We start from the raw sequence: 17,876 nt of genomic DNA, 5'->3' as shown, positions 1-17,876 counted from the left end.
CCCCTCGAAAAAAAATCCCTGCTCTTATTTTTCGCCATTGTTGTTTCTCGTTCATATTATTTTCTGTAACTAACCTACTAACTACAGCTTCCTGTTTACACTGACATGAGTTTTCAATATTAAGAGGGATTATTACTGATATGGGGCCAAAACACGTGTGTCAACAGAGATCGTTTTAGTTTTAAAGCACTGATTTAAAATAAAACGGTATTAGTTTGGATACAGCCTAAATTTAAGATTAGGTGAATATGTTTGAGAAACAAGGACTAATGAAGCACTTAAATATCACACAGAAGAAGATGTTTGCATTGCGAGTAGTTTCAGAAAGACAAAGGCAAAGCATTAATAGTTGAAGGACGAACTGTGTTCTTGTTGGACACAGTTTCCTTCAAGCAATTAACAGGATTTTCATGTTAGTGCATTAAAGGCAAACGCTAATTTTATGATTGCCCCTGCTTTACACAGCCAGTGTGCTGTCGTATCTCAGTTATTGTAAACTGTGCCTGCCGCTTTGAAAAAGTCAATTAATTTTAAAATACACCAAGAAAATGTTTTTTTTTCTTCAAAGATTTAAAACTTCCCGGCAGGCCTTCGTCTACATTAGAGGTCCTTAGTGTATTATCACACAGAAACAGGAGAAAAGGAGGCTCAGTGCATCAGATTGACAACCAGTGTTTGCAGTCTGTGCCTAGGTTATTCATGCTTTATCTGTAATCATGTTTTCTTTGCCTCTGTCTTTGTTAGCATGGCTGCGTGTCAATCAAAATCTTCTTAAGCATATCGGTTTTCAGTAAGCGGCAGACTCACAAGGTTGCACCGGGTGTAAGGACCAGAACACAGCCGCCTTGTCTGGAAACATCCTCACTGTGGTTTTTTTCATTGTTTTTCTCAAATTCTGATTCTCGCTGTTAAGTGTGACATGGAGAGAAACTGTGCCTGCAGCTATTGTCTGACAAGTTGGCTGCTTATTATAAAGACATAAGTGCCTGACATCAGATTGATTGCCTGTACATACACAGACATACTCACACGTGCATTGCAAGCACAAAACATGCAAAGTTTGTGCAGCAGCACCTCCGTAGTATAATTTGGATTTTGGTGCTGGAGGTGTTTAGGTTGCTGCCATCCGCTGAATTAATGGGACACGAAGAGTGGGGAGAAATAAGGTAGTGTCAAACCTTCATATTCCCCCTGAAGGAGGTGATAATGAAATGACTTGAGCACTGAAGGTGAAATAAATTGTAAATAGCTCTGAGGCAAGCAGAGCAAGACCAATCTCCTGTCTGGAAGAGCAGAAAGGCAGCATTAGATTCATTTCCCCTTTCAGTGCACCTATTCTTGCTGGGTATTACATTTAGGTAAGTAATTCTCACTTCTGTCCCCGACTCCACTCCACTATATGTGGGAGGGAGTCATTGCTCTTGTAGCAGTAGCCATCCAGTGCGTCCTGTACATGGGACAAGCTCCTGTAAGTTCATTTTAGAAAGACACATTACTAATACAAGCCGAAATGCATCAGGTAGACATCTTCTTTTGTAACCAGCAAACCACGGCAGCACAATATGATGAAATTAGAAGCCACAGGGCACTAATGTATCACAGTGGCACAAACAGAAGAAAGGAGGAAGAAACCACATAAGTGCACTGGGAGTTGCAGCTCGTTCTTTCTGTCAACGTTCTGATTGTAATCATTGTTATTTACGTAATTCTAAATTAAGAATGTTCCTGAAGTAGTAATCAGGTGTGACGACCTGTGCCATGGAAGAGGAGGCGTGTTTTTTCTTCTGTCTGCCGACAAACTTCTTTCAACTTCACTAATTAACGCACCTTCAACCACAGATAAAGAGCGCAGTTAAAATTAACTTTGTTCGCAATGAAAACCACCAGACTTCTGCACGGCATGGGAGCTGATGTTTATGCCTGTGCAGGAAATTTGTTGGCAATCGATGTGACACATTCGGGTCCACAGGGCATTCATTCTCTCAGAAAAAAGATTCCTTTGCCATTTATTTGGACTTTGAATGCAGTTGTTAATCTCCTGTATTGATCTGTAGAAGTGTAATCTAATGACTACGCTTCTATTGATGAAGACATAAGAGGATGTGGACAAAATGTTTGTAAACTCAATATTGCCAAAGAAGTTTTGTTGTCATACTTTTTGCAGGAATACTCAGATCTAAGTATAATTCATGAGATATCAAAGGTCCAGTGTGGTTAAGGGATCTATTGGCAGCTGTGACATGGCTTCTCAGACAGACTCAAATATGAGTCTTTGAATGATAACACATTTCTGTCGTCTCAAAAACTGTGATATCACCTCACAAGATGCAATCGCTGTATTGTGAAAACAAGTAAAGAATCTGTTACCGACACGTCGCCCGAGAGCATAAAGGGGCAGGAAACAGTCTCAGCTGCTGTGCTTTGAGCTCGACCAGGCCCTGCAGCAAACGCATTATCAGTCTACACGGGTGCGAAGGTGGTTAGGGATCGTTGTCTGCTCGCTGCACTGTGGAGCCCTGCTGGTTGTTCAGGTTGTCTGTTCAGCAGAGAAAGGATCTCGGTGGGGATGGTGTGAACCATTGCATGGTAACAGGCTCTGACTCCGACACAACTCTGCAAAAACCTGGCAAGGGTAAACAACCAGGACGACACGCGTCAGGTTGATTGTCTGTCGCCTGCTTTGTGCTCATGTGGTTCATTACCAAGGAGGTCCTATTTTAACCCTAATTGTTTGTTTGTTTGTTTATCATCAAGATCACGCAAAATCTACACAGTGGATTTCCACAAAACTTGAGACATGGGCCAAGAATGAACCCATTAAATTTTGGCACGGATCTCTCCCTTTGTTCAGAGCTACGCCAAAATGTAATTAGTTCTTTCTTAGCCCATCTGTAACGTTGCAAGATATGACTTTTTCACAGAACAATTTATGGATCCTGATTAAAAGAAAATCAGGCATATTTATGAGACTAATCTGCAATTTGGTGCAGCTTGATTGAATTGAAGGGGACTGCTGGCCCTTGGTGGAGGCAACCAAAGTAGTGACACAATGGAGTTTCAAGATTAATCTTGAAATGTTATCACGTGAGGCACAGTGGGGATGTGCAGACTCTCTAACGTAGATGTTGATAAATCAAGAAACAACTAAAGTAGACGTGAAAAATTCAGTAAAAAAAGATAAACAGGAGTCAAACGGTTCAAATACCAAGTAAAGGCACAAGGAAAAAGGAAATGGTAAACAACAAGAGGAGGTAAGAATCTAGTAATCTGTGGGAAACTGTGGAAAAGGTTGCGTTATATTGCTAATAAAACATTTAAATTCTTCTATTCTAGCCTACAATTGAATAAAAATGTGATTCTCCAGTTTTTCTTTTGACACCAGAGCCATGAATTATGATGAGCTTTTTATTCTTGCAGCAGCTCAGCTTTAAAAGACAGTAAACGGCTAACCTCAAACCCATATATAATTCAATTTGTATAGCACCAAATCATAATAAACATTATCTCAAGGCACCTTACATAGAAGGTGATAGAAACCAAACAATAAACATAAACCCATTCTAACCATGACCTTCAAACTAAAACGTATCTCTTAAATCTTAAATGTGACAGAAAGTGAGGGTCGGTCAAAATGTATGAGGACACATTCCCAGAATAACCTCAAAAACTCCAACTGGCCGTCACAGTGTTTCGACATATGACTACTTGTAGTATATGTTCATATAATGCATAATATAGCTAGCTGTAGTACAGAGCTGCTGCTGTCATGACGTTTGACATGCACGGACAGCTGCTCTTCTCTCTATACCTGCTATTTTCCCAGCGGCAGACCATCTGCACATAAACGGCCACATCCTCACAGAGCTTTGGCTTTTGCCTGCGATGCATTTGGAGAAACTTGTTCTTTCTTGCAGAGGTAATTGCTGTTTGATATTGACTCTTGCATCCGGGAAGATGTTTTGGTTGGGGCCGTGGGACATGAGGATTCTTGTACAGCAGGACTCGACTTGCGCATTTATAGTCTTGTGTCAGTTCCCTGTAAATTTCGTTCCAGTTCTGAAGGTATGATTATGAGCCAGTTTTAAAGAGGGGCGGGTCACATGCGTGTGCAGTATAACCTGGCTAACCCTGTCATTATGTTTCACCTGTATTCACGCTCATTCTGATATAAACAGGTGTCCAAAGCCAAGAGGGGCAGACTTTAATCCTCAGTCTTAATGCTCTCCATTCAGTCCCTGCTCTGCAAATTCAAGTGTCTCACAGTCTTAGTTGGTTAAAGTTGGAGATTACGCTGTGATGAATATGGAGCCGGGCTTCTGCTGCTGGAGAGAAATGAGTTGAGCACACAGAGGGCGCCGGAGCATTTGCAAGGGCTCGGCTGAATCTCATTGGAGAAGCCACTTCGCACTGTGGGAATGTCATGCTAAGTTCAAGTGAAATCAAGCAGTCAGTGGGAGTGTAACAGTTCCCTCAGGGACGCCTATGTCTCTTCTTGTGCCTATACTTATATCTTACTTTCACATATATGCAACAGTAAAGACTTTTTGCCTTTGTTGTTTATGCATAACTATACATATGGTTGTTTTTTTAATGACTAATGTGATGCATTTTTTATTTCCCAGAAGGAGAAATCAGTGCTTCTTTAAAAATCAATATTTCCTTACTTTACTTTTAATATCACTTTTAATATTCAGAGATTTTACATGTAAATGGAAGCTGGTAGTAAAGAGGCAATCCACATTTTTATAAATAAGGGTTAATTCACCTTATATTGTTTTACATAATAGCCAAGTCTAAATCTGGATCATCTCCGTTTGCATTCAGGAAACCTAAGATGTGCTTTGTGGCTGGGGAGGCTGCTGCGGCCGGGCAGCCAGAACCCAGGAGACAGTGGTTTACCTTTCAGTTAATGGGCCATAGCACTTTGAAGTTCACCGTTTGTCTGCTGCACAGACCTTATCTGATTACTGGACTAGTACAACAGGGCCCGGGTTCCTGGCTGCCAACCTCAAGCTAGTAGATCTGATTACTGCTTCTGCTGGGACCCTGTGCAGGCAGCCAAAACCATCTTTGTGTGGTTCGTCGGTGGAGAGAAATTCTGGCAGCTGCAAACCTCTTGATGCAGCACTCATTGTCCTGGCTCTGCTTTCAGGGCAGATTAAAGCATAAAAGTTTTCTGTCCTTTGCTTGCACCTTAGAGTAACATTATTTCAAAGCAGCGACGGCTGCTCTGGGAACCACAAAAACTCAAAGCTTACCCCAACAAGTCTGTTTCCTTCTCCGATCTTGTCTGACTTTGCTGATATACAATATGATATAATAATATGCTTTCTGTCAAAGCAGTCTTTATTAAAACATGCAATATCATGCTACAAGGAAGAGTAATTATATCATGCAAAATAAGAAACTCTTTTTCCCTGATCAGTTATTGTACCTGGCAGCGCTGATGACATTTTTCTCCTGCTCTTGTTTTATTAAATAACATCATCACAGTTACTTTATGTATTTGTTTTTGTGGAATTCATTTATCGCTCAGTTCAACATCCCCACTCTCTCTTTTTTTCTCGTGCTTCACACTGTGTGATGAGAAACAGCTAAGTGCTGTTCTGAAGGTGCCGAGTTCTGTTGTCACGGAAACCACAACTCTTCCCATGGCTGTCGCTATTTACTTAATTTATTCATAATTTGGTCACAGTTGCAGATTTTTACTACTCAGTAGTTGCTTGTTCCTGTTCGTCGTAACAATGATGTATACGATCAATTAGGAGAATGAGAACATTTTTGTAAATAAAAACTGCTTGTTTTGTTTTCAGCCTTGTTGCTGCTCATTTTTAGTTTTTTTCCTGCATTGCTCTAATGGACTATGAGCGATTCCCTGCAGAGTGCAAACGGAGGTCCAAGCCCTTAAGCAGCCATTTCACAAGCAGCGTGTTGTTCGCTGTGGTGAGGTGACGTGTTCTGAAGGGGTTAAACAGAATAACAGTGGGTGAGTTTGGCTGCAGTGGAATCTCGCCTCATAGAAACACTAATTGCAGTCAGGCAGGCCTGGACTGGCACACTGAGCTCCACATCCTCCAGACCTCCTGTCAGGCCTCCTGTCTGCCGCTCAGACCCATCACTATCACAGTCAGCACCTCCACGTTCATCCACAACAACACCAGGAGACGCAGCTCTGCCTCGCAGGTCGCTTTTTTATATTTGTATGTAAGTCGCCGATGTAAACACCCCCCCCCCCTCCCGCGAAACATTATCCCAGGAAGTTAGAAAGTGTTGTTTAAGGGCTACAATTACTACCTGCTGCTACATTCCCCCAATTTCTCCTGTAATCAGAGGTAATCTTGCAGTATGCCAGCTATTATTGATTTAAACTCAGCTATTACAGCGAGCATCCAAGTGTCCTGTGTGAATTCACCGAAAAAGATGATTATGGATTACATCCACTTATTCACTCTTTCCACTTGTTGTTCTTCCCAGCTCCCGTCTTCTACTTTGGCAACACGGACTACCACGTGGATGAGAGCGACGGCTTCGTGGAGGTGCAGGTGTGGAGGACGGGGACCGATCTGTCCAAAGCTGGTACCGTCACCGTGCACTCCAGAAAGACGGAGCCCGTCTCGGCCGAGGGTACGTGTCCATGCTTGGTATCTCTCTCTGACAGGTGGTTCAGGCTCCAGGCTCAACAATAGACGTCAGTTGTCACCCTGTCAGTCAGTAGTCCGAGGAGATGTTAACGCTGGGTGTCGGGCGGATGACCTGAGGAATGTAAACATTGTTTTATGGCTAGGAGGCGAAATCGCAGCTTTTCTGTCAGGCCTTGGATAGACACAGTGTTGTGAAGATAATGGTGGTCTGAGTGAGGACAGGGATTTAGGAATGCATTACGGATTGTTCTGCATGTCAGTAAGTGCTTTGGACTCTTAAGACCAGTTGCTAACTCAAACCTTCCCTGCAGCCTCCATTATTTCTTGCCCTCAGGCTGTCTTCTCCCCCTTTACACAGATTCATACCATCTCTTGCTCGCCGCCTGCATTATAATTGGAAAAAAAAAAAAAGCATCATCTAATCTTATGCAGCATGTTCGAAATGCAAGCCCACACTTACACACATAACTGGGTCATAAGTACATGAAAAAAGCCTTTGGGGAAAGGGTGAGCTCTTCATACCAAAGTCTCTTCAAAGAATGGCAAATGAATAACCTGTTTGCGCTCGGGGAGATATCCAGGTTCTTGCAGCTTTAATCACGCAACAAATTCTAACTTCACGGCTATCGACCACGAGGTAGAAAGCATCTTTTTGCCAGCAAGCAGGGAATATCGTTTCATCTCACTCGCTGCCTGACATTCACAAATGAATTATGAAGTAACGACTGCTGTTGGAATCGAGCGCTGCAGAACGCTTGTGCTGTGTCCACTGTTCCCTGTGGGCTGATCTGTTCTTTGAAACACAACCTGACCTGCAGTATTTTGTGTTGTTGAGCAGCTGGTGTAGATTATGTGGGGATCAGCCGGAATCTGGACTTTGCACCGGGGGTCACCATGCAGACTTTCCGTGTGACCGTCCTGGATGACCTGGGCCAGCCGGTGCTCGAGGGGCCGGAGAAGTTTGAACTGGTTCTACGGATGCCGATGAGCGGGGTCCTCGGGGAGCCGAGCAAATCCACCATCCTCATCAACGACTCTGTTTCTGACCGTGAGTGAAGTCAAAAACGCACTCGATTGCGACTGTTGACCGAGGTGATATATGATGTTTACACTCTATTTCTGATGTTGATTTATGGCTTTAATAATGTTTCTAGTGCCAAAGGTGCAGTTCCGTGATGCTGTGTACGTGGGCAATGAGGACTCAGGGCAGATTTCAGCTACCGTGTACCGCAGTGGTGACATCAGCTACAGATCCACAGTGCGCTGTTACAGCAGACAGGGCACGGCCCAGGTCATGATGGACTTCAGTGAGAGGCCCAACACAGACGCTTCCATCATCACCTTCCTACCAGGTGGTTTGGCAAAGCCGAACAAAACATGATTTATATTTTCTTTGCTTGTTAAACCTACTTAGGACACATGCAGTCAATCACTGTCTCTTCCTGTTACTGATTTGTTTTAGGAGAGATTGAAAAGCCTTGCGTTCTGTTGCTTGTTGATGACACGGAACACGAGGAGGAAGAAGAGCTCCGTCTTGTTTTGGGAAGCCCCAAGAGCGAATCTCCTTTTGGAGCATCTGTCGGAGGACAGAATGAGACGCTCATCAAGATTACAGACGAGGCAGACAGTACGTCTCTTCTTACACATTGTTCTTTTCAATATTTCTGTTTAAATCCACCTTGTTCTGAATCTTGTGAAGTTTGCCGTGCATGCACCACTGCACTTTCTCTGTAAATAATAGAGCCAGAGAGACAATCTATGATGTCATTAAGATGTCTCAAAGTCAGAAAGTGACATCATACTTAAAAAATAAATGTTATGAGATATCTCATAACCTCAAGCTTATATAGGTCGAATAATATTTGATCATACCCACCAACCTACAAACCAATAATATTAGCAGCACAATCTACAGTTATTTAAATTTACTTGTCATGATATGGTATAAAATACATCATGATGATATCATTATGATGGCATTGTTACAATGGGACTATGCATCACCCCTCCGGTGCTTTTCTTTTACCACAGTGGATTTAATATGTCACTGTGATGTTTAACATGTTTCAAGGTTTTAAGCATGATTAAAACTGTTTGTTGCTTCCTCAGAGTCGATCATTAGGTTCGGAGAGACAAAGTTTAGTGTGAATGAGCCGAAGGAAAGTGGGCAAATCTCCTTGGTGAAGATCCCCGTGCTTCGAGTCGGAGACACATCCAAGGTCTCCGTGGTCCGAGTTCACACCAAGGATGGATCCGCTACCTCTGGGGAGGACTACCATCCCATATCTGAGGGTAAATCACACCGACAGCCGCTTTTATCAGGAACCACGTGACGTTTGCCGGAAAAACAATTTTTCATATCACCTTTCTCGGCAGAAATCGTGTTCAAGGAGGGCGACACTGAGCACTACGTGGAGGTGGAGGTTTTATATGACGGTATCAGAGAAATGAGGGAGGCGTTCACCGTTCACCTGAAGCCGGATGAGAACATGGTGGCAGAGACAAAGGTGAAAGTGACACCAAATTAGCATTTCATTTAACTGCCAAGTGTGTAACTACCTGGCTAACGATCACATTACAAGCTGGCTGCAGTTTGCTCCCCATTAACATCCTTGCACCTCGTCCTGTCAATCAACAGATGAGCAAAGCAATAATCTATATTGAGGAGAGCAACAGCATGGCGGATGTCACCTTCCCCTCTGTGCCCAGAGTCGTTTCTCTGCTGCATTACGATGACATCGACAGGAGCAGGGACTCTCTGCCTGTGGCCGGATACCCGGTCATATGTGTCACGGTACGTCCCAGCTCACGGGTGGTGGACAATGATGATGGGGTGGAGCTGCAGTATTGAGGACCCGCCCAAGACATGTGCTCAGCCAGTCACGAGTCAGTCTCAGCTGTCAATCATGACTCTACCCCTGTCCCTAAAACATTAGATAACTAATTAAAACCAAATAAAAATCTAAACAAATATCAATCATTGTGATAATAACTAGCGATAATAACAGAAAGCTCCTTTAAGATTCAAGAACTTTATTGTTGGCAAGCACAACAAAATTATAATAGTGTCTTCCTCAAATTTAATTGGGCTATAAAGATTTATTAAAGGAAATATCAAAATATAAAAAATAAGCAACTATATATTAAGATATAACTACAAGCAAAGGGTGTATCAAATCAAGCACTTCAATGAAGAGAGCATACATAGTAGTAAAGTGACTGATTTTGCGTGTACTTTAGTTTGTTCCATGTCCATTCTACCAACATGGAAGAGGCAGCCAACCAGGGGGCAATGATTATACAGTTCATTCCTAACTTTCGTTCCTTTTCCCTTTTCCAGGCCTGTAATCCCAAATACCCAGACTACGACAAAACAGGCTCCATCTGTGTGAGCGAGAATATCAACAACACCCTGACTCGCTATCGTTGGCTCGTTAGCGCCCCCACCGGCCCCGACGGCGTCACCAGCCCTATGCGGGAAGCTGACTTTGATACCTTCTTCACCTCCTCTAAGCTCATCACTTTGGACTCAGTCTACTTCCAGGCCGGTTCCAGGGTCCAGTGCGCTGCCAGGGCTGTAAACTCGAACGGGGATGAAGGTCTGGAACTCCCCAGCACCATAGTGTCCATCAGCCCAGACGAGGGTGAGTGTGGCTCATTCTGCTGCTTCAAACGTTTGGTCTCACTCATGGAAAGGGCTTCAACACGATAAGCAGCTGCTGGCTGTGTTTTGCCCTCCCGCCACAGTACTCGCTGTCTTTGTTCTGACAGAAAACTGGAAGATAAAAGAATTTTCTGTGGAGGAATTTTTATGGAAACAAAGTGTTTGATTGCTTGATGTTTTTTTTTTTTCCTTTTCGGTGTGGTTGCAGGAATGTGTCAGCCTCGTGTTGTAGGGACAGTGGGGGCCGAGCCCTTCTCTGCCAAGCTGCGGTACACCGGAGGGGAAGACATGGAGCATCCCAACCTTATCAAAGTAACTGTCACCATGCCTCACATCGATGGTAAGAACAGCCGTAAGAGTGTTAACAATCATTTTCATCTGTCAAAATATCACTTACCCCTTTTCAACTGGTTAAGAAATTCACTTACACCCACTTACATCTGGCTTTTGTCTGCGATGGGAACAAATACAATCTGCATCCACTGCTGCACCTTTTCCAGCACCACATTATGAGATGCATTGAACTTCCGGGCGTCTGTGCAATTATAGCCATGAACGCTTGTATACTTATTGTTTTTTAAGTTTTGGGAACAACGTGCAATAGCAAATTTTTTCTTTGTATCGTTTAAAAGATGTGTGTTGTGTTTTGCTACTTCTGAGACATTTGTGATGTTGAACGTTGGGAAAAACAAGACAGAAAGGCAAATTCCTCAGTTGGCTATGGGAAAGGAGTCAAATGCCTTTTTTAGTCACTAATCTACTAAGTCTTCGCATTTAATTTAACATTCCTCTGCTTCCACTTCATCACTGATTTGTACTTATCCTCCCTCAGGTATGTTGCCCATAGTGTCCACCCGGCCCCTCTCTAACTTCGAGCTCACGCTGAGCCCTGACGGAACCCGTGTCGGCCACCATCGCTGCTCTAATTTGCTGGACTTCGCCGAGGTCAAAACTCGCCATGGCTTCCTCACCGACGCCACCAAGAATCCAGAAGTCATCGGCGAGACGGCGCCGTACCAGTTCAGCAGCTCCCTCAGGGGATCCAGCGCGCTGCGATTCTACAGAAACCTCAACTTGGAGGCCTGTTTGTGGGAGTTCACCAGCTACTACGACATGTCCGAGCTGCTCAGTGACTGCGGAGGCACCATTGGGACTGATGGACAGGTAAGCGACCCCACCTTTGAGCTGCGGCTCACCTCTGACCCCCTTTTCATCTTTAGATGCAAGGATTCAGTTCAATAAGGCTGTTGAACCTCCCTGACTAAAGGACACGAATGTGGACTTAGTAGCTAGAGTCTCTCTCATTTTCATTCCAAAAATCCACCTGGATTCTCAATCCCGATCAATCATTTACAGCCATATTAGAAACGCTGCTTACCTTCTTGGTTTTCCTTCAGAGAACTTAAGTAAATACCAACCTGCAGAGAAATCATCCATTATCATCAATCGACACCCATGTTAACCTCAGCAGCAATAACTAACCTGACACCCTGCTTCCTTCACTTCCTGGCAGGACCATTTATTTGTCTTGTCGAAGTGGCAAGTCAATAACCAGCAGCCTCATAAAAACCCCTGTTTGTTTGTTTTGCTAAGTGCACAATCTCTGCAGCAGCAGCAGCTGTTATATGTGGAGATCTTAAAGCCCTCTTGGTCTTCCCAGCACACATTCCTCACAGCCCCCCACATTTGCATTCACCCTGGAAACCCACAGCTAGTTTATTTGCATTTAATTAAGGTGCAGTGTTGATAAAGTACAGTGCACGCGGCACATCATGGTGCAAACTGAGCATTATTAATTAAAGCTCTACAGCACAGGCAAATATGTTCTGCCTCTGAAGGTATATAAGAATTTATATTGCTTTGATGGGACTCTGTCATTTTACATGGCTTTAGGTTAATTTAATAACAAAGATGAAAACAGGCTTTACCCACTTTGTTGCCTGCAGCCACATGATGGAAACTTGCATGTGACAGTGATGAACGTGTCTGGACAAGTAAGCAGGCGGCTGAAAGTAAACTTTACCTCAACTGTGAGGGAAGTAAATCTATAATCATGAGCATTGACTTCTTCGGTGATTAGTGTCACTGATCAGATTTAACTGTGCCTCAGGAGATAGGAGTCAACCACAAACCTGAGGGTCAATGGTTCGATCCCCAGCTGATCCTCCACTGCATTACGAAGTGTCCCTGGGCCAGATACTGAACCCCACGGCTGTGCTGGCAGTGTATGACTGCTGGTTTCAGCTGTTAGACACCACCGCTGCACAATGAGCTGTGCCCCCTTACAAAGAACCCGAACTGGAGAATCAGTTGTTGTTGCCTTTGTCAGGAACATGCCCGTTGTTGTGAACGCGCTGTGGTCATGATCGTGCTGGTCGCCTCAGCACTGCACTTCCTCGACCCCTTATAAATACACATGCGGAGCGTGAAGACGATAAGATGAACAAATTGTCAACAGACAGAGAATTCACGGTTAATTAGATAGATAATCTGATATTTTATAAAAGTAAAAATTATAGAACAAACAACCCAGTGTCAAAAATCCCTAAAAAACACATATTTAGCAATGAAAGCTGTTCTTGTCCATGTTGTTATTCCTCTTGTACAAGCTCTGTGTGGAGACGTCATTGCTATGGTTACTGCTGCACAGAGCCGGAGATAGTATGAAGGTGCACAGACTGAGCCACAGTTACCACGTCAGGATCTGTAAGACAGAAACATTGACAGAAGACAAATCCATTGCTGGTTGGGTGCTCATCTGTCCCTATGACCCGAGTCGTCATCGGTGGGGAGGGCGCTGAGCAGAGGCAGCTCGATGCAGGCCGGGGGCCGGCGGCCGTGTCACGGTGCAGGGCTTAGTGCCCAGCTTAACGGGACCACAGGAAACTATTAAGGACCAGCAGGTTGTGTCAGAAGGCCACTCTGCTAATCATTTGCCTGAGGTAGCGGCCCCCGGAGGGGGGGGCAGGTCTCCACGCGAACGCAGGACCAGTGCAGGCAGGCAAAGCTCGCAGTTCAGAGGAAAGTGCAGATACCAGAGAGGCAGCACTCCCTCCGCTCACAACCTTTCCACAACAGAGGGAAGGTTTTTACAGCAATTCAAAATACCCTGACACACGTACTGCTACTTGACACACTGTATTTGCAAACTTGAATTGATTTAGGTATAAGGATTTTTAAAAATGCATGACTTCATCGGTAATTGTCCAAGCCCATGAGCACTTTAAGGGAAACGTTAAATCTTACATCTGCAGACCATCAAGTGAACTTAATGATGCCGACTTGAAGTTAACATTCCAGGCTTGATCTCCCGGTGAAGTGTGCTTTAAGTTCCCTAATGTATGAACAGCACAGTCCATTCAATTTGTATTTAATTAGGCACTATTCAGAACAGAACTTGGTTTTATTAGCTGTAGTTGTAGTTTTATTAGAGTAGTGTTCCCTATTTCCAGATATATTGTATATGCACTTAATTCAGGTTTAATGTATCTTACTGTGATATATGATTTTCTTTTACTGCAGGTGCTGAATCTGGTCCAGTCCTACGTGACCTTACGAGTCCCCCTCCATGTGTCCTACGTCTTCCACTCGCCTGTGGGAGCAGGTGGATGGCAGCACTTTGACTTACAGTCAGAGCTGAGGCTCACGTTTGTGTATGACACTGCCATCTTGTGGAGGGATGGTATCGGTAGCCCACCAGAGGCTGAACTACAAGGCAAGACTCGAACAGCAGCCTAAAACGGAGTATTTCTGAAAATTCCCATTAAATGAACAACTGTGAATTAGTTAAATCTGTGTCTTTGTAGGTGCCCTCTACCCAACCAGCATGCGTATAAATGGCCATGGACGACTGGTGGTCAACTTCCGCACTGAGGCTCGGTTCAGAGGCCTTTTTGTGTTTGCACACCCAGGTACTGATGATGAAACTACTTGATAGCATTTATTTCTATTTTGTTTTGCATAAAAGTTGAAATATAACATTTTTATATGTAGAGAATATTTCAATAGCCCAGCTGAGGATTTTTTTTGTTTTTTTTAGTAATATGTTTGTATGTTATTTGTGCCGTTTTTTAAAGTTTTGAAGTATAACTTGGGTATGTTGATTATATTGATGTATTTTTCCATCAGCTTCTCCACTCACCTCCATGGTCATGTGTCCGGAGCACCCTGGTTTGACCTTTAACCTCAGCCTCGTGAGGAATGAGCCGACCTACAACCAGCCCATTCAGCAGTGGACGTTCATCTCGGATTTTGCTGTGAGGAAACATTTCGGGTTTTTTTTTAAAAAGTTGAATCTGTTTTGTTTTTAACTCTCCATCATTTCCTCTCTCAGGTGCGGGACTACTCCGGCACATACACAGTGAAGCTGGTTCCCTGTACATCACCTCCCAGCCTGGAGTACACCATCCCCCCTGTGTGCAACCCCAGAGAGCCTCTTACCTTCGACCTGGATATTCGCTTTCAGCAGGTAACTTCAACTTGTCTCAAGATGCGAATCCTTTGGGGCGAGTCTCTGAAATGGAGGTTAACACATACCAGTGTAGGCCTAACACGATGTAAACAGAATATGATTTTCAAAACACATGTGGGCCTCTGCTATCGAATCAAACGCATTATTGTATTGCACTGATGGAAATTAGGAATTTAGCCACATTTATGGATGTAGCCAATTTTACTTGTGGTCTAAACTGCGTCTTTAAATTCCGTACATTTGAAATTACTTATTTTTAATTATTCTTTGTGAAAGTTAAATCATAAAAGTTAAATTTCCTGCCTCTGCTATTCGTTGACCTCAGTTGAAATACTCCCTCCTGGTTCATCTCAACCAAATTTTCTTAAAAAGTAAAAGTCTTCTCATCTTAACAGGATTTAATCAAACTGAAAACGAGGTATTGTTAATTTTTTCCCAAACTGTTAAATAATCCAAAGTATTCTCCACACAGTTAAATAAGTTGAAGTGAGCAAGGTCTTATGTCTCCTTATATTTACATTGATGAAATAATCAGACATACAGTAGATGTTGTACACAAATCCCAACAGTGTGTTGACTGGGATCAGACCCTGCTCTCTTCACCTTGTGCCCTACACAGTTAACCTCGCTTGGCTTTGTGTCTAAATGATGATGATGATGATGATGATGATTTGTGTGTCTTTGTGTCATCTCCGTGTTCGTAGGTCAGCGACCCCGTGGCAGCCGAGTTCAGTCTGAACACGCAGATGATCTTAATCTCTAAACGCTCGCTGTGGCTCTCCGACGGCTCCATGGGCTTTGGACAGGAGAGTGACACCGCCTTCTCACAGGGTAAAGCTCAAGCATGCAGTCAGAAAATTGCCAACTGTCCTCAAAAGTTTACTGATTACGTAAAAGAAAGAGATGAAATGCGTGGCCATATTAGATCATCATACCGAACTCCAATTCTACTGAGCCTGAAAGAAAAAAAAATGATTTGGTTACATGTGTTTTTCGGGGATGTGAGCTGTGTCTCTCTTCCCTCAGGAGATACGGTTTATAGCCGAGTGATGGTGGATCCAGTGCAGAACTTGGGCGACTCTTTTATTTGTAACATAGAAAAAGTTTTCCTCTGCACCGGAGCTGATGGATACGTCCCTAAATACAACCCCAGCAACTTTGAGTTTGGCTGTCTGGCTGACGCTCCGTCGATTCTCTACAGATTCAAGATCATTGTAAGTAACTGAAGTATATCTCTTATTACGTTGCATTTGCTGTGCGTCTTCTCAAAGGTTTATATTCTTCCCTGCATTTCCAGGACAAGGCCCAACCGGAGACCCAGGCTCAGTCATTTGGCAACGTAGCTTTCAAGGCCTTCCTGGCCGTGGACGACCCCGGCGCTTTGGCCCTAGTGAGACAACCTGGGTCTGACGGTTTCAGAATGGATTCCTCAGCTCTCTTCCAGGTCAGTATACAGGTCAAGTACAATAAACACATTCAGTACACAACCAAGAATAGTGCACATTCTCACGTTTCACTAATCCACGATGCATTCCATCATGGGTCACATGATGCTTTAGTATATGTTTTTGCTTTGCTACGTAACCCAGTCTGGCTTTAAAGATTCAGTGTGTAAGATTTAGGTGAAAGGGATTTTTAGCAGAAATTGAATATAAAATAATGATGTTTTCACTGCTGTGTTTCATGTAAATTGTATGAATTGTTGTTTTCTTTACCATAGAATCGACCCTTTATTTTTAAATACTTTATATTTACATGGAGGGGGTCCTCTCTGTGGAGGCCGCCATGTTTTTGACTGTCGTCCAAACAGGACAAACTAAAACCTTTTGAGTTTTCATGACAACTGAAGTTCACCACAGGTTCTCTTTCATGTTGGGAAGGGGAGGGTGAGGTGAGGGGTGTTCAGCTGCAACATGACACTTCACCTCTAGATGAACCTTTAACTGGTGTAATGAAAATATACTGGAACTAGAATAGTACTCATCTCCGCCAAGGCCCAACTGTCTCTTTATGAAACCACATTAACAAGATCCAGATTTGTATTTGGATCTGCACCAAATTGCACAAACTATCAGTCCCCTAAAAATGCCTGACTGTTTTCATCAAGACACATGAACTACTCTCTGGGAAATTGGTGACACTACTTGAAAAAGCCCTATCAAATGATCCATACCACATCCTTCCAGGACGTTTTGTGATAATCCAACCAGTAGTTTTTGCATAATCCAGCTAATTTACAGACAAATAAACAAAAGCAGATGGAAACATAACGTCCTGCTCCTGAGTAGGTGTACTGTGCTTTATACGAGTCAGAGAAGGTGACGTTTTTGTGTTTCTGGGCTTGTTAAAGAGAAAAGTTCATATCAGGCCTGGTGGACATTTTGTGAACATCTGTATGCACAGAGAGAAAACACAAAACAATCACCACCTCTGGCGGAGGTTATATTTTTGCTTCTTGTTTGGTTGTTAGTTTTTGAACAGGATTACACAAAAACTATTGAACAGATTTCCAGGAAACTTGGTGCACGGATGGAACATGGGCCAAGAAAGAAACCAGTACATTTTGCAGTGGATGCAGCTCCCAGATTGAAATCTATGAGTGTGTGTAATTTGGTGACTGAATGTAGCAGGACTGTAGGGCCTTGGAGGAATGGTAAATGGTCTGTATTTATATGGAGCTATTCTAGTCTTGACGACCACTCAAAGGGCATCCACCCATACATTCAGGGTTGAGTATCTTGCCCAGGGACACTTCAGCATACAGATGGACAAGACTGGGATCGAACCGCCGACCATCTGGTTGGAGGACCATCAGCCTCAGCCAGTTCTGTTACAGTATTGTTGCCAGCGTGTACAAGTGCACTGGCTTTCCCTGCAGTATGAAAATTATATCTGTTTGATGTTGGACTTCAGCTGCTGTGACTGTACAACACAATTGTAGAGACAGACGCACTAAGAAACAGCAATAGGGCAAAATATATTTTATATCCCACATTTCTTATTATACTCCACTCTCAATGATGAGACTTCATTTTCTTAGTCTCTAAATTGAGCTAGGAGTCTGATACCATCATCAAGCTACCATGATGACCTCCTCTGG

The 17,876-nt window shown here is 43.4% G+C and overlaps 1 protein-coding gene across 1 annotated transcript in view; it reads left to right on the top strand.

The window, feature by feature from the left end:
• Window positions 1-17,876, top strand: part of frem2b (FRAS1 related extracellular matrix 2b) — a 56,394-nt gene that overhangs the window by 37,847 nt on the left and 671 nt on the right. Inside the window, exons 7-23 of the mRNA XM_020088400.2 lie at window positions 6,475-6,624; window positions 7,480-7,689; window positions 7,796-7,993; window positions 8,104-8,268; window positions 8,751-8,933; window positions 9,018-9,148; window positions 9,280-9,435; window positions 9,982-10,285; window positions 10,514-10,645; window positions 11,138-11,469; window positions 13,828-14,020; window positions 14,112-14,216; window positions 14,434-14,561; window positions 14,639-14,773; window positions 15,481-15,607; window positions 15,803-15,990; window positions 16,074-16,220. Coding sequence (XP_019943959.2) covers window positions 6,475-6,624; window positions 7,480-7,689; window positions 7,796-7,993; window positions 8,104-8,268; window positions 8,751-8,933; window positions 9,018-9,148; window positions 9,280-9,435; window positions 9,982-10,285; window positions 10,514-10,645; window positions 11,138-11,469; window positions 13,828-14,020; window positions 14,112-14,216; window positions 14,434-14,561; window positions 14,639-14,773; window positions 15,481-15,607; window positions 15,803-15,990; window positions 16,074-16,220 — 2,984 coding nt within the window. The remainder of the gene's footprint in view (window positions 1-6,474; window positions 6,625-7,479; window positions 7,690-7,795; window positions 7,994-8,103; window positions 8,269-8,750; window positions 8,934-9,017; window positions 9,149-9,279; window positions 9,436-9,981; window positions 10,286-10,513; window positions 10,646-11,137; window positions 11,470-13,827; window positions 14,021-14,111; window positions 14,217-14,433; window positions 14,562-14,638; window positions 14,774-15,480; window positions 15,608-15,802; window positions 15,991-16,073; window positions 16,221-17,876) is intronic.

Source organism: Paralichthys olivaceus, chromosome 11 (genome assembly GCF_024713975.1).
Source record: "Paralichthys olivaceus isolate ysfri-2021 chromosome 11, ASM2471397v2, whole genome shotgun sequence".
Taxonomy (NCBI): Eukaryota; Metazoa; Chordata; class Actinopteri; order Pleuronectiformes; family Paralichthyidae; genus Paralichthys; species Paralichthys olivaceus.
This window is presented reverse-complemented; position numbering and strand designations above follow the sequence as displayed.